The sequence below is a fragment of the Saccopteryx bilineata genome, chromosome 2, assembly GCF_036850765.1.
Source record: "Saccopteryx bilineata isolate mSacBil1 chromosome 2, mSacBil1_pri_phased_curated, whole genome shotgun sequence".
Classification (NCBI taxonomy): Eukaryota; Metazoa; Chordata; class Mammalia; order Chiroptera; family Emballonuridae; genus Saccopteryx; species Saccopteryx bilineata.
Window position 1 is genome coordinate 78,758,780 of NC_089491.1, and position 13,501 is coordinate 78,772,280.

General features: G+C 35.6%; 1 protein-coding gene across 7 annotated transcripts in view; it reads left to right on the forward strand.

Moving 5' to 3' along the window:
- Positions 1–13,501, forward strand: part of CNTLN (centlein) — a 363,805-nt gene that overhangs the window by 328,849 nt on the left and 21,455 nt on the right. For all 7 annotated transcript variants that reach the window (XM_066257308.1, XM_066257310.1, XM_066257311.1 and 4 more), the window contains 3 exons: positions 2,287–2,413; positions 4,535–4,672; positions 5,219–5,404. In XM_066257308.1, the coding sequence (XP_066113405.1) occupies positions 2,287–2,413; positions 4,535–4,672; positions 5,219–5,404 (451 nt within the window). The remainder of the gene's footprint in view (positions 1–2,286; positions 2,414–4,534; positions 4,673–5,218; positions 5,405–13,501) is intronic.

Here is a 13,501-nt window from a genome sequence, read left to right on the forward strand (position 1 = left end):
TATTATATGTGACAATCACTTAAAATGATATTTATAAATAAAACTATTAGACACAAAAGATTGGTTAGTTTTCTAAACAGACTATCTTTTGTTATTGATTTTAATTTATGTTTACATAGATTCTAGTATTGCCCCAAATGCATCCTCCCTCCCCCATATTCCCCTCAACATCGCCCATGCCCCTCTCCCCTCTTCCCTTCAGGTTTATCCCTTCCTATCATCCCCTTTCTCTCTGTCCTCTTTTCCTCTGGTCCCTTTGATCTCTCCTCTGTCTCAATTCCGTTTCTCAGTTCACATTGTTCATTGGATTCCTCAAATGAGTGAGCTCATATGATATTTTTCTTTTTCTGCCTGGCTTATTTTACTTAACATAATAGTTTCCACAGACTATCTTGAAGTTTATTAATCTATTAAAAAGCAGTCTTGCTTGTTTAACAGTGAAGGCTCTAGAGAAATGTTCTTTGAATCCTGGTTCCTCTACCTGCTAGTTATGTGCCTTAACTTAATAGTATTAACTCATAAAGTTCTTATGAGGATTAAATGAGTTAGTACATGTAAAGCACTTTTAGCAGTGACTGGCACATAGTAAGTACTCAATAGATGTTAGCTACTGTTCTTGTTAGAGTAATAATGGTAGTAGTAGTTATCACTACATCTACCATTTTATTCTTAACAGATTATCACGTTAAGATAAACTAATATATCAATTCAATCCAATATGATATTAAGTTAGAAGATATCATGTTGGCCCTGGCCAGGGAGCCCAGCTGGTTAGAGTATCATCCTGATACGCCAAGGTTGTAGATTTGATCCCTGGTCAGGGCACATACAAGAACCAATCAATGTATGCATGAATAATGAAAAACAAATTTCTCTCTCTCTCTCTCTCTCTCTCTCTCTCCCTCTCTCCCTCTCTCCCTCTCTCTCTCTCCTTCTCCCTCTCCCTCTATTCCTCTCTTTCTTTTTCCTTCCCTCTCTCTAAAAATCAATAAATAAGAAATGTAAAAGAAAGAAAAAGTGTTGGCTACACATACAAAAAAAACAAAGATATGTCTAATTTTAGTATCTTTATAATGATATAAAAGTTTATATTTGTTTATTATAGTATAGGATAGTTTATCAGTGTTACACTTTTTTATGGTTTCTGAATATCACTTTGACTTTTTTAGCAATGCAAGAATATAATTTATACAGTGTGTCTGTAAAGTCATGGTGCACTTTTGACTGGTCACAGGAAAGCAACAAAAGATGATAGAAGAGCCTGACCTGTGGTGGCGCAGTGGATAAAGTGTCGACCTGGAATGCTGAGGTTGCCGGTTCAAAACCCTGGGCTTGCCCGGTCAAGGCACATATGGGAGTTGAAGCTTCCTGCTCCTCCCCCCTTCTCTCTCTCTCTCTCTCACTCTCTCTCTCTCTCTCTCCTCTAAAATGAATAAATAAATAAAAATAATTAAAAAAAAAAAGATGATAGAAATGTGAAATCTGCACCAAATAAAAGGAAAACCCTCCCAGTTTCTGTACGATGATGTGGCAGCATGTGCGCATGCACAGATAGTGACGTAACACCGTGTATACAGCGGAGCAGCCCACGGCCATGCCAGTTGAGATGTGGACGGTACAGAGGAAAGTTCAGTGTGTTCTGTGGCTTGCTAAATTCAAATCCGTGACCAAAGTGCAACGTGAATATCAGCACGTTTATAACGAAGCGCCACCACATAGGAATAACATTACTCGGTGGGATAAGCAGTTGAAGGAAACCGGCAGTTTGGTGAAGAAACCCCGTTCTGGTAGGCCATCAGTCAGTGACGAGTCTGTAGAGGCTATACGGGATAGCTACCTAAGGAGCCCTGAAAAATCTCTGCATGAGCCCACATCAAACTGCACTGAATAGGTATGAAACTGGGAGAGTTTTCCTTTTATTTGGTGCAGATTTCACATTTCTATCGTCTTTTGTTGCTTTCCTGTGACCGGTCAAAAGTGCACCATGACTTTACAGACACACTCTGTATAATAATTTTGACTTTTCATAAATTTTATTAATATTTCTCAGTTCTTTTTTTGTTTTAATGCATATATAACCTATAATTAGCAAGTGACAACTGTATTATAGATGTTATAAGTACTCAAAATTTACTAGAGTGATATTTTCCTGTGCAATTATTTTATTAATTTGCAATTGCATTATTATCATATAGTATTTTAAAATTAACAGTAGGTGTAACATTGAATAATATATATATTATCATTGTTAAATGACTTGATAAAATGTCTTTTTTTCTTTTTAAGGATGTCTCGAATGGAAAGGGATATAACCATGAAAAGACATTTGATAGAGGATTTAAAATTTCGACAGAAAGTACATTTGGAAAGTAATGAGAGTATCAATGAAATGTTAGAAAATCTTGAAAAAAAGGTATTGGATTTTTATGTTCCCTGACAATAAAATATTACTTTCCCTTCTATTTCCTTTTTTTTTTTTTTTTTTTGCAAAGTGAGAGGAGGGGAGATAGAGAAACAGACTCACACATGCGCCCCAACCAGGATCCACCAGGCAACCCTCGTCTAGGGCACTGAGCTATCATCAGTGCCCAGGGCCAATGCTTAGACCAGCCGAGTTATCCTCAGTACCCAAGGCCCATGCTCGAACCCATTGAGCCACGGGCTTCATGAGAGGGAAACAAAGAGTGAAGGGAAGAGGGAGAGAAAGAGAAGCAGACAGTCGCTTCTTAGGTGTGCCCTGACCGCAGATTTAACCTGGGACATCCACATACCAGGCCAGTGCTACACTGAGCCACACACTGAGCCAACTAACCAGGACCCATACTTACCTTCTTAACTCAAATATTCAATCTTACAAAAATGTATAGAAAATATTTAGAGAATATATGGGTACTGTTACATAACATATTATTTGCTCTGTACGTACATTATTTGTTTTACAATTTAAGACTCCAAAATCTCATATATAATATGAGATTCTTTTTATATTTGCAAACATGCCATGACAATATAATAAAGTTAATTTTTTTTAATTCAGTGAGAGGTGGGGAGGCAGAGAGATAGACTCCCACATGTGCCCCAACTGGGATCCACCCGGCAAGCCCACTAGGGGGCTATACTCTGCCCATCTGGAAACAGAGCTCTTCTTAGTGCCTGAGATGGAGGCCATAGAGCCATCCTCAGAGCCCAGGGCCATCTCACTCCAATCAAGCCATGGCTGCTGGAGGGGAAGAGAGAGAGAGGAAAAAGCAAGAGGAGGAGGGGTACAGAAGCAGATAGTCACTTCTCTTGTGTGCCCTGACCAGGAATTGAACCCAGGACGTTCACATACTGGGCTGACACCCTACCACTGAGCCAACCAGCCAGGGCCTCAAGTTAATTTTTTAAATCTTGAATATTTCTGGAATATACAGTTCCATTTTGTTCAGCATTTTGTTTTATTTAAACTATAATTTATATTGGTAGAATCAAACATATATTTTTAAATGTAAAAAGTGGTAACCAATTTTTTAAAAAGTATATTACCACAAAATTTTTAAAGTACACTTTTCCTTATATACACTTAATTCAATGTAGTTAGTTAGGAAGAGAGTTGTATTTAAAATAATATATAATAATCTGACTCCAAAGTAGAAATCAGCAATTTGCTAAGAGATGTTTTTTAAGATGCTATTTGCACTACTCATAAAACAATTGGTGCTTTGGCATTCACTAAATGTTACCCACTGCAGAGAGAGAATCTTCCTTACTTTCCTTGTTGAAGATAAAAATATAACTATCTATTAACTCACATGAATTAACAGTGAAACTTTTATATCAGCAAGACGTATATACATGGATTGTCTTTCTTTGTCTCTTCCACACACCCACATAAAATATAATTATATCTTAATAAGTTTTTATCAATATTATCCTTTGAATTTTGCTCATTTCTTAACTTTAACAATCATTTTAGATATTGAAATTATATATCTTTAGTGGTATCAAATGGAAAAAGAAAAACTACCTCTTTTTTAATATTATTCTTTAAATTTTTCTGATTTTTAACTTTAATAGTCAAATCATTAGTGTCATTAAATGGAATATTTCTTCTCTTTGCTCAAATATATAATAATATGTTATATTGCTTACTTAATTTTATTTTTTAAAGTACATATAGTATTGGAGAATACAACTGAGATTTATTTATAACTTGGCTTGTTTAAGAATCAAGAATAATCATAGCTGAAGGAAGTCTAGGTTAGTGATTAAAGGAAATGTAGTTGAAATTAATATTGTATTATTAAGTGGAAGGTTACACATGCCAGTGTTTATATTTCTTTGGAGCAGGTTTTAGTTTTGCGGTTGACTTAAGGATTATTAGGCTCATTTATAATATTTGTTCTACAAATCTTATACTTGATTTGGATATCATTTATGAGAAAATAAATGAAATTAGACTTATTTGTGTATTCATTTGGTTCTAGTTGAAACAAATTTAGTATACTAAGAATGCCTTTACCAGTAATAATTACCTTTATGCTTTTATTACTAGGTGAAGACATTAACAGAAGAATGTTCCAACAAGAAGGTGTCAATCGATTCACTAAAGCAAAGACTTAGTGTCACTATTAAAGAGAAGTCACAGTATGAACAGATGTATCATAAAACTAAAGAGGAATTAGAAAAAAAGGTATACTTTTAGAACATTTTAGCTTTGAGATGGAATATAGCAATGTCTTTTCATTGTTAGATTGTCATTTTTCCCCCAAACTATTATGAACTACTTAAATGTTTAAGGTAAATGCAAAGAACACTTTTGTCTCTAATGAAACACTAAGCATTTGTTTGACATTAAAGGTAATGCTATGTTAGAGAAACAGATTTTGTGTCTTGATAATTTCTTATAAATGAAAACTATTGTTTATACCTGGCACAAGTAGATATAAATCATTTAGGTATACCTACCTAAACTTACAAACTAATTTAATATTTCCATTTGATACATGAGATTTATGATTTTTTAAAAGCATAAGCCAGTTTCCATGATGAATGTATAGGAATATGTGCTCAGAATATTTAATTGAAAATAAAAATAATCATCAATTTTACCCAAATAAAAATAAATACATACATATAATATATAGAGAGAATCATGAAATCCTTTAACATACATAACTTACTCTTGCAAATCTGTTTATGAAATATTATTTATTCTGTGGCTACTGGTCTTTTGCAGGATCTCAAGCTTTCTGTCCTAGTATCAAAAATAAATGAGACAGAATCTGCAATGGCCGAAATTGAAACAGCAGCATCTAAGCATCTTCAAGGATTAGCATTGCAAAGTGAACAGGCCCTAGAAGGTGCACAGAAGAAATTGCTGCTAGCCAATGAGAAAGTGGACGAGTTCACCGTATTTGTGAAGGTTTGAATTATTAGTTCTTATTAACTCGTACTTTTCTTCTGACAGAGTAGGCAGGGCCTATGTCAGATGATTTTGGGAATACTTTGAATTTTCTTTCTGCTTTCCTAAACCACAAAGCATTTTCTCCTATCCAACTTGCCACAGTGTTCAAAAATTTCTCTATAAAAGATTTGTTTTTATAGCTTGAGTTTAACATTTTCCATTCTATTATTAATATTCTTTTCTTAATGTCAACTTAGTTGTGAAATGGTAGTAATCACATAATCAAGGCAGATACTAAGATGAAAGATCTAAATAATTTTCATTATACTGTCCTTTTGAAAATCATCCAAGCAAGAAGAAACTTGTTAATTAAAGCTAGGAGACAACTGAACCCCAATCCACAACCTATCAAGACATGGAATCAATAGAAGAATGGCAAATGACTTAGTAGAACAAAAGAAGGACACGCCCAAGTGCCTGCAAGGGTGCCCATCTAGAAGTTATCCAACAGCTGAAGAACCCCAGAAACGCTCAGGAGTTGGTGCCACCAGGAACCACCAAAGTAGAGGGTGATGGGGAAAGGGCAGATACAGGGCTAAATAGGTGGTTTGTTTGAAAGTCTTTAAAAGGAGCTTCTAGACCTCTGGTCTGTACTGATGCCCCATACAGTCAGGCAGTACTCCTCCCTTAACCCAAGGAGGAGCATGCTGCTCTGCTTTCCTAGAAGCAAGGGACCTAGAGCTAGGAATCTGATGATAGCTCTGCCCCTTTTAATCCCATGGTGAGTTGTTTACACCTCTGTTTAGTACCATTTATTCTGACTTGTATTATGTTTAGCAAACAGATCCATTGCCACTAGATAGAGTCAGAGTTCCTTTAATGTCAGGAACATGTTTTATTAGTCTCTGCTTCCTCAACATGTACCATAGCACCTTTCAAAGAGTTGCATACAATAATGATCACTGACTAATTCTTTTGGCATTTAAAAATAAAAACTGGGCCTGACCAGGCGGTGGCACAGTAGATAGAGCATCGGACTGGGACGCAGAGGTAACAGGTTCCAAACCCCAAGGTCGCGGGCTTGAACGTGGGCTCATCTGGTTTGAGCAAGGTTCACCAGCTTGGACCCAAGGTCTCTGGCTTGAGCAAGGGGTCACTCGGTCTGTTGTAGCCCCCTGGTCAAAGTACATATGAGAAAGCAATCAATGAACAGCTAAGGTGCCATAACAAAGAATTGATACTTCTCATCTCTCTCCCTTCCTGTCTGTCCCTATCTGTCCCTCTCTCTGTCTCTCTCTGTCTCTCTCTGTCTCTGTCACACACAAAAAATAAAAATAAGAACAGAAACAGTTTGACTACAGTGAAAGACTCTTTTCTTCTGAAATTACAATGTTCTTTTATTTTTTTAAAGCAATCGTGGATGAGACTGTTTCTCATATTACACTATTTTCTTCAGATGGTTTGCATTATTAAAAACTAGCATCTCACAGCAGTAGAAATTTACTTAAATATATAAAATATTTTCAAGTCATGCAGTCTTTATAAAATAAGGTTAAACTTTGACCATTTATGGAATAAAATAACATCACTACTGTCTCTTTTCTCAAATAACCCCACCATATTAGATATACACAATTATACTTGCTTTATATATATAATATATATTAAGAATGTCACTTTGTATATATTAATATGTTAGTTTTATCAAGTAACTTTCTTTCCTTTTTTGGTTTCTTTCTCTAGGTAAGTCAGTAGTTTGGCATCTCTTACTCTCCAGATTGAGAAGGTCCTCTGGTCAATATATAGTAGAATGTTTTCAAGTTTCTTTATCCCCTTAGGTGGTGATGTTATTGATAAGAAATCATATTCCTGGGCTTATGGATTGAATATGAGATGGCAAATAACTGGAACTTATTGTATATATAAATATAATGCTATATTCTTTATTCCTCTAAAATAGGAACTTACATTTTATGCCAGTGTTAATAGTACCCCATTTAGAACAAATCCCTTACAGTACTTTGTTTCTTTGGAAATTATAGGTACTTTGGGAGTTTTCTCATTTTAAAAATATTAAAATGAATGAATTGTCTCTTTTATCTCTGTAATGAAGGTTTCAACTGGTGTAAAGTCAAACCAATAATACTTGACTCAGAGGACCCTAAATGATTGCAGAGTATTAATTTTAGTTAACCTAATTTACCTTTTCCAGATTTAAAATGTCATTTCTTTCAAATGCTTGTTGAATAGTCTCACTGTTTAGCTTTTGATAAGCACTCTTATAGAATATTGTAAGCATTTTATTCATAATGTAAAACTATTTTTATTATAATTTTTAGCTTCATAAACCTTTGTTTTCTTGTTTTATATTTAGCTTAGGTCTTTGTTGCATTTTTAGCTAAGATATAAGATGTGAAATACATAATTACAAGATTTATTTAAAATGCTAATTATTGTTTTTCCTGAAACATTCTTTTAATGTGTCATTTTTAAGAAGAATTGATAACCAGAAGTTTTTAAAATAGAAAAATGGCCCTGGCCAGTTGGCTCAGTGGTAGAGCATCGGACTGGAGTGCAGGAGTCCTGGGTTCGATTCCTGGCCAGGGCACACAGGAGAAGCGCCCATCTGCTTCTCCACCCCTCCCCTCTCTTTCCTCTCTGTCTCTCTCTTCCCCTCCTGCAGCCAAGGCTCCATTGGAGCAAAGTTGGCCCGGGCACTGAGGATGGCTCTGTGGCCTCTGCCTCAGGTGCTAGAATGGCTCTGGTTGCAACAGAGCAATGCCCCAGATGGGAAGAGCAATGCCCCCTGGTGGACGTGCCAGGTAGATCCTGGTCGGGCGCATGCAGGAGTCTGTCTGACTGCCTCCCCATTTCCAACTTCAGAAAAATACAAAAATAAAAATAAAAAATAAAAATAAATAAAATAGAAAAATGAATTTTATGCCTTAAAGTTTTATGATCTTCACATAAAATAGTTTATCAAAAGTTATTTTTAAAATAAAAATTTTTATTTATGTCTAAGGAATTATATTTAAAAATAAAGTATATATCTAATCTCTAGTTGTTCAAGAGTAACATATTGGTCCTTTATACTTTTCAGCAACAAATAATATAGAGTATGTAGCTGTCTTAATGGACAAATTCAAAATTGTTGTAGTTTTATGGCTTTTTAATTTGAGTAATATATGATATTAAAGATAACAACCTTGGATACTCTTTTGGAACTTTTCCACTTTGTTTTAGTCTGGTATTTAGATTACCTGCTTTGGAATAATCTAATTCTATTGCATTTAAATAGAATGCATAATAATGGGTCTCAAATTTATTGAATTAAATCTCAATTGGGTTGTGGCCCAAGAATCTGCATTTAACAAGTTCACTTAAATAATTATTAAGCACAATAGAGTTTTTAAAACACTGCCTTAAATTTTTTTTATGAATTTAACCTATATAAGAAAATATATATCAATTTGGTATTTAATAACACCCCTTATCACTCATGAGTTCTATGGTAATTCGACATTTGTTTTTCTTAACTGTGTTTTAGGGCCAGTGTGTATTTGATACTGGTACCATTTCTGCTGCGTAATCCATTTCTCTAGTAAGGAGCCACCACAAATTAATGCCAACACAGAAACAGTGGCAAAGGCTGACTATCTGGTTCTGAGGAATAAGATGATATCATTCTTCTCGCACATGCTCAGGAGCCACCATCTGAGGCAACATACCACCAGTGACTTCCTGAATCATACTGTGTTACATCTAAACTTGTCTTTTTTAAAATTTAAGATCTTTTATAATTTGACCCTATCCTGCTTAGAATCTAATCTTTATCACCTCTCTCCAACTTTCACTTCTATTGTGCTTATTGCTGCCTTTGCTCAAGTTCTGCTTCTCTCTTGACATACCTTCTTTGCTCTAAATCCTTCGTATTTAGTTCAGTGTCTTCCTCTTTCTTGAATTCTTTAACTTTGTGGTTAAGGGTTAAGAGTCTGACTCTGCCGGTTACTAGCTATATTTTTGCAGGCAAGTGATTTAATCCTCTGTGCCTCAGTCTCCCTATACAGTAGTAGTCGTAGTAGTATGGCCTTCATTTATCTCCTGAATATTCATTGTATGTACCACATAAATTCACATGTAACTGTGAACTCTTGTATTTTTCTTTTTGTTTCAAGTAGATTATAGCCAATTTGAGAGCAGGGACATTGTCATTTATTATCCCCAAAGTACTGACACATAATAAGACTCACTAAGTTTTTGAGGAATTGGTTTTCATATCTGCTTCAAGAATGCTACTGGACACTTACTGCTTAGATTGAAAACTATATGAAGGCTAGAGCTGTGTACATTCTTTAATAAAGAATGTACTTAATACCTACATGGAACTAAGTTATGATCACCAGGATTCCTTCTGTACAGAGCTATTAGGGTATCATGTACACAAAAGTACTTAATAAATATTATTAGTGGTATTAATAGTAATAATGTTTATTCTGGCCCTGTTGTGGAATCTATGTTCCCTTTAGTCTTCATTTATTCATAGGGCAAAACAAGATTATAGAAGAGGTGGAATGGCCATCTGTTCTAGATCTACTCTTGAATATGGAATTTTGCCCTGGGGTAAAATCAAGTGCTTTGAGCATCTGGGCTGAATATATGTGGCAGAGTTGAGGCTTTGAATTCTCCTAATTGAGTAAAACACAAGGGAAATTTCTAGAAGTATTTGCCCATTTTGATTGAGCCCTGAAATAGGCTTGTTAATGGGCTTGTATGTTGAGAGTCATATGTCATATTCCGTCTTCTCAATAGTTTTTGTTAGCTGTGAAATAAATATCAGCCAAAGAACAACATTTAGCCTGAAGCTTAAATCACTTAATTTTCAATATGTACATGCTTTGGTGAGATTTAGTAAGATGTTTTGGGCACATAAATTTCCTGCTTCTTTAGTGAGAACATTTGTGTAGCATTATATACAATTGTTAATACTTTGTCCCACTGATCTAGTCTCTTACGAGTTTTTTCTGTTCTTTCCCCCCCCCCCAGCTTTATTGAGATATAATTGACATATAACATTATTTAAGTTTAAGGAATATTATGTGATGAGTTGATACATGTATATATTATGAAATGTTTACCACATAACACATCCTTCACCTCACATAATTACCACTTTGTTGTAGTAATTATGGTGAGGACATTTAAATATATTCTTGTAACAATTTTCAAATACACAGTACAATATTTTTTAAGCAAGGGACAGACAGGAAGGGAGAGAGATGAGAAGCATCAACTTGTAGTTATAGCACTTTAGTTGCTCATTGATTGCTTTCTCATATGTGCCCTGACTGGGGGAGGAGACTCCAGCAGAGCCAGTGACCCCTTGCTCAAGCCAGTGACCTTGGGCTTCAAGCCAGTGACCTTTGGGTTCAAGCCAGTGACCATGGGGTCATGTCTATGATCCCACACTCAAGCTAGTGACCCTGGGCTCAAGTTGTTGAACCCACACTCAGACTAGTGCCCTCAGGGTTTCAAACCTGGGTCCTCAGTATCCCAGGTCAATGTTCTATCCACTGTGCCACTGCCTGGTCAGACCACAATACAGTATTTTTAACCATAGTCACTATTCTGTGTATTAGATCCCTGGAACTTATTCTCCTTATGACTAAAAATTTCTACCTTTGAACAACATCTAATTTTCCAAACCCCATCGCTAGCCCCTGGCATATAACCCATCTACTCTCTGCTTCTATGAGTTCAGCTTTTTTAGATTCCATATATAAGTGAGATCATACGGTATTTATCACTTCTCTGTCTGACTTATTTCAATTAGCATAATATTTTCAAAGTCCATCTATGTTGTCACAAATGGCAGGATTTCCTTCTTTTTATGGTTAAATACTATTTCATTGTGTGTGTGTGTGTGTGTGTGTGTGTGTGTGTGTGTGTGTGTGTGTGTACAGTGCCCCATTTTCTTTATCTGTTCATCTATTGATGGACACTTATGTTGTTTCCATGTCTTGGCTATTGTGAATAATGCTACAATGTATATGGGAGTGCAGATACCTCTTGGGAGTCTTGGTTTCCTTTCCTTTGGATATATACTCAGAAATTGGATTGCTGGATCAAAAGGCATTTCTATTTTTAATTTTTTGAGGATTCTCTAGTCTGTACTGCTTTTCATAGTAGCTCCACCTATTTACATTCCCACCAACAGTTTACATGGGTTCTCTTTTCTCTACATCAGGGGTCCCCAAACTTTTTACACAGGGGGCCAGTTCACTGTCCCTCAGACCATTGGAAGGCCGGACTATAAAAAAAAATATGAACAAATCCCTATGCACACTGCACATATCTTATTTTAAAGTAAAAAAACAAAACAGGAACAAATACAATATTTAAAGTAAAGAACAAGTAAATTTAAATCAATAAACTGACCAGTATTTCAATGGGAACTACGGGCCTGCTTTTGGCTAATGAGATGGTCAATGTCCAGTTCCATATTTGTCACTGCTAGATGTAACAAGTGATGTGACGTGCTTCCGGAGCCGTGAGGCGTGCATCCCACGTCACTGGAAGTAGTACTGTATGTGAGCGATGCCATGCTTTGTGTCTCTCACTGACCACCAAGGAAAGAGGTACCCCTTCCGGAAGTGCGGCAGGGGCCGGATAAATGGCCTCAGGGGGCCGCATGTGGCCCGCAGGCCGTAGTTTGGGGACCCCTGCTCTACATCCTTACCACCATGTGTTATCTCTTGTCTGTTTGGTAATAGCCATTCTAACAGGTGTGAGATGATATTTAATTGCATTTTGACTTGCATTTTCCTGATGATTAATGAAGCGGAGCACTGTTTCATGTACTTTTTGGCCATTTGTATGTATTCTTTGAAAAAAATGTCTATTTATGACATTTGTCTCTTTTAAAATGGATTATTTGGGTTTTTGCTGTTGAGTTGCATTAGTTGTACATAGTTTGAGTCAGGAAGTACAATGTTCTCGGTTTTGTTGTTTTTCAGCATTACTTGGGCTATTCAGGGTCTTTTGTGGTTCCATCTAATACAAATTTTTGGATTGTTTGTTCTAAGAAAAATGACATTGGATTTTTTTTAACTTTTTTTTTTAGATTTCATTTATTCATTTGAGAGAGAGAGAGAGAGAGAAGGGGGAGGAGCAGAAAGCATCAACTCCCCTATGTGCCTTGACAGGGCAAGCCTGGGGTTTTGAACCAGCGACCTCAGCATTCCAGGTCGATGCATTACCCACTGTGCCACCACAGGTCAGGCCGACCTTGGATTTTTTATAGGGATTACATTTAATCTATAGATGTCTTTGAGTAGTATGGACTTTTTAACACTATTAAATTCCATTCCACAAGCATGGGATATCTTTCCATGTATTTGTGTCTTCTTCAGTTTCTTATATATGTTTCACTTCCTTAGTTAAATTTAGTCTTAATATTTTATTGTTTTGGGTACTATTATAAATGGAATTTTCTTTTTTAGATATTTTGTTTTTACTCTATAAAAACAACTAATATTTATATATTGATTTTGTATTCTGCAACTTGACTCAATTTGTTGATTAGTTTAACAGATTTTTGATGAAGTCTTTAGGATTTTCTGTATGTAACATTGTGTCATAAGCAAAGAAAGACAATTTTATTTTTTCCCCTCTGATTTAAATATATTTTATTGTTTTCTTGCCTGATTTCTGTGCCTACAGCTTCCAATACTATGTTGAATAAGAGTACAGAGAGTGGGCACCCTTGCCTTATTCCTGATCTTAGAGGGAAAGCTTTCAACTTTTAAGCACTGAGTATAATGTTAGCAGTAAACTTGTCATATGTGGACTTTATTATGTTGAGGTCTGTTCCTTCTATAACCATTGTGTTGAGAATTTTTATCATGAAATGATATTGGGTTTTGTACATTGTTTTCTCTGTGTCTATTGAGCTCATCATAGAAGTTTTATCCTTCATTCTGTCCATGTAGTATATCACATTAATTGATTTGCATTTATTGATCCATCTGTCCTTATATCCCAGAGATAAATCCCACTTGATCATGGTGTATGATCCTTTTAATTTTTTGTTGAATTTGGTTTGCTAGTATTTTGTTG